We start from the raw sequence: 3,452 nt of genomic DNA on the forward strand, positions 1-3,452 counted from the left end.
ACAGTACAGTCTCACCATACTTTGCCACAGCAACGCGTGGCCAGATACAGCTAGTACTATATATAATTACAAAAAGTCTTAGATCTGTACCTCCTCTGTTTCTGACAAAATTCAAAGTAAGATAAGTCTTGGTCCATTTAGCTGTTCTCTCGTTTTTTTGTTCAAAGCTAAATTATTCTAAATGCAATTGGAACCCATCTAGACAATAGGCAGCAATTGTCTTATGTCCTGTAATAGCAACAAACAAACAAAACAAAACAAGCAGGTCACTGTAGGATGACATGAACAACTTCCAGAAGTATGCTTGACTTTTCCCTCTGATCCCTGAAACCCGCTTTCATAGCCAATCGTTCATCCTGTGTAATTGGTCATCTATTCAACATATGGAATCCAACTAGAATGGGGATTGAAACTTACTGCAACGTGGCTCATGGGGAAATGAGAAAAATATGGACAAAATAAGACAGCAGTTTATCTAAAAATCTGCAGTAATATGTGATAAATAGGGGGATGGCACCATTTCAATGGAACATGAAGAAATATTGGTGTCAAGTATAACCCTAACCAGTGGAAAACAACTCATATGTTTCATCATTATGGACTTGTGTAGAGACTGAGATTAAGAAATAGGTAGATGTCTGAAAGTAGAAGGAATGGGGAACCCTTAACCCTTTTTGAAGAATTTGAAGTGAATTGGAAAATATCTCAACCTTTGTTTCATTTACACAATCTAGGAACTTTTGGTGTTAGGCATTTCCTGTGAGAGATCCCATAACAATTTTTGCTATCAATGGATGGTGGCAACCTATTAGATTTCTCTATATAAGGATTCTGTGGCAAAAGGAGACTCAGAGAGAAACACAGACCGAAAGAAGACATTTGGACCCATCCTGTGAGAGACAACATCTAAATCAGGTAAGTGGAATAGGTAGTTAGTTATTCTCTGGTGAAGGGGACACAGATTTATCAATCTCAAGTTTCCTCAGTCTGTGTGCATCACTTCTTATGACTCATTTTTGTTATATGGAGCCACGGTGGCACAATGAGTTAAATCCTTGTGAACTGCTGACCTGAAGGTTGGGTTGCTGACCTGAAGGTTGCCAGTTTGAATCTGCAAGACGGAGTGAGCTTCCATCTGTCAGCTCTAGCTTGCAGGGACATGAAAGAAGCCTCTCAATAACACATCCGGGAGTCCCCTGGGCAACATCTCTGTACGGTCAATGTTCTCACACCAGAAGTGACTTGCAGCATGTATTCAAGTCACTTCTGACATGATAAAAAAATCTTATATTCATTGTTTGACATTCTTTCTTATTTTAGCCAAAGCAGGAGACAGTATTCAGTCATAGAATTCAATAATCTAACTCTTTTCAGGAGTTAGAACACAGTTTCTTGTGTCCTTTCAGTATCTAAGTTTCTGCAAAAAAAATCACAAATAAACATGGTCAAAAGCAAAGTTTTACAGTTGATATTCAACTGTTGAATAAACATTTTCCATGTTTTTATGGTAGAATCAATTGGGAAATGACATTTATAACCCAAAAATAAAAATCGTGTTACATAAGTGTATTATTTAGTTTTGGAATTACAGTAGAGTCTCACTTATCCAACATAAACGGGCCAGCAGAACATTGGATAAGCTAATATTTTGGATAATAAGAAGGGATTAAGGAAAAACCTATTAAACATCAAATTAGGTTATGATTTTATAAATTAAGCACCAAAACATAATGTTATACAACAAATTTGACAGAAAAAGTAGTTCAATATCCAGTAATGCTAAGTAGTAATTGCTGTATTTATGAATTTAGCACCAAAATATCACGATGTATTGAAAACGTTGACTAGAAAAATGCGTTGGATAATCCAGAATGTTGGATAAGCGAGTGTTGGATAAGTGAGACTCTACTGTACTGGGCAATCTACTGTTGAATGTAGACTGCCCGAGTTGTATTTTCCTTTACAACTATGAATTTGTAAAGGAAATTTTCAAGAACAGTGTGCTCTACTGTCAACTGTTCCTTTTCCACATTATCTTTGCTTTTTCCCCTGCCAGGGAGCTCTTTTTCTCCACCAGACCTGACAATGCATTTCAAGGGAGCGGGCCCTGTTCTCTTTGCACTCCTGGCCATGGTGTTCATCGTTGGGACCTATGCCGCTGACTATAAGACCTTCCTAAGGCAGCACTACGACAACCCCAAGAGCAACGTGGGGAAGCGTTACTGCGATACCATGATGAAAAGGCGTGGGATGACCAAACCCATGTGCAAGGCGGTGAACTCCTTCGTCCATGCTTCCAAGAAACAAATCATTGCTGTGTGTGGCAAAGACGGGAAGCCTTACGGCAACGGGTTGCGGCGTAGCAAGAAGCAGTTCTCCGTCACTACCTGCAAGCACCAAGGTGGCTCAACCCGCCCACCTTGTAAATACAAAGAGAACAAGTCCAACAGATACATTGTTGTCCGTTGCTCACGTGGAAAGCCTGTTCATCTTGATAAAACCCAAATCTAACCATGTGAGGTTGTCAGTTGTATGCTTAACCTGTGATTAAATTAGAGTAACTGAGCCTATAAACCTATGAGATTACTTTAACCAATGTTGATTAATTGCATCCTTTTTTTCCGCTTCTCCATTCCTAAGCTATCTTTATTTCCATTTCATCTTTCAATATTGAATCTAAAAATGCATATGAAAACAAAGTCTGAGTTTCCTTCTAGTATGTCATTCGTGTCTATCCTGATTTGTGCTAAATACATAAACTTGGAAAGCATTTCAATTGTGTGGAGTTTTTTTTTCATTGATTGGGTTCAGTGTACATGAACATGTCAACATGTCATCTTTCAAGTGAAGCAGATTCTTAAGCTGCTCTACAGTTGACTTAAGGAGCCCTTTATCTTTTAATAAGATAAGTTTTTACTGTTTCCAAGAGTGTGGTGCAGTTCCGCAATGCTAACTCAGAGCTGATTGTCTATATTGGATTAAACCTGACGCAAACTTAAGCTCAGTCGGATTGCAAACAATCAAAGCATTTCTTGCAACGTCACTGGCAAAAGCTCAGGGTGGGCTTCTTAATCAAAGAATTAGGAATGGAGAGAACATTTTAAAATAAGGAAACATTGTTGAAAAATATGATTTTCAATTTTTGGAAAACCCTAATGAAAAGAATCCTACAGTGATCAGAATATTCACAGTTTGGGACTAATTGTGTACAAAATTCACACATGGTTGTTTTTGCATAGAAATCTCATTTCCTGTGCAAAAAAAGGATATAGCCTCCAAAAATACAATTTTGTGCATATTTAAATTTTGGACAGAATTAGTCATGAATTGCTAATATTTAGGTAGATTTAAGGTCTTGTCAAAAATGCTCACATTGCCCATTCATGGTCGCAGCTCTATTCTGCTCCTCTCATACTGATTCTTGTTGGTTAAACTCAAAGAACTGATCCAAT

General features: G+C 37.9%; 1 protein-coding gene across 1 annotated transcript; it reads left to right on the top strand.

Annotated features, from left to right (window-relative positions):
- The first annotated feature begins 2,085 nt into the window (after nt 1-2,085).
- LOC100552474 (angiogenin-2) lies at nt 2,086-2,625 on the top strand. The gene has a single exon (XM_003223879.4). It carries the CDS (start codon nt 2,086-2,088, stop codon nt 2,509-2,511), a length of 426 nt encoding a protein of 141 aa, XP_003223927.3. The 3' UTR covers nt 2,512-2,625.
- Nucleotides 2,626-3,452: the final 827 nt, after the last annotated feature.

The sequence above is a fragment of the Anolis carolinensis genome, chromosome 6, assembly GCF_035594765.1.
Source record: "Anolis carolinensis isolate JA03-04 chromosome 6, rAnoCar3.1.pri, whole genome shotgun sequence".
Classification (NCBI taxonomy): domain Eukaryota; kingdom Metazoa; phylum Chordata; class Lepidosauria; order Squamata; family Dactyloidae; genus Anolis; species Anolis carolinensis.

Coding starts and splice junctions, on each gene's coding strand:
- LOC100552474 (XM_003223879.4), top strand. CDS start 2,086: ATGCATTTCAAGGGAGCGGGCCCTGTTCTCTTTGCACTCCTGGCCATG.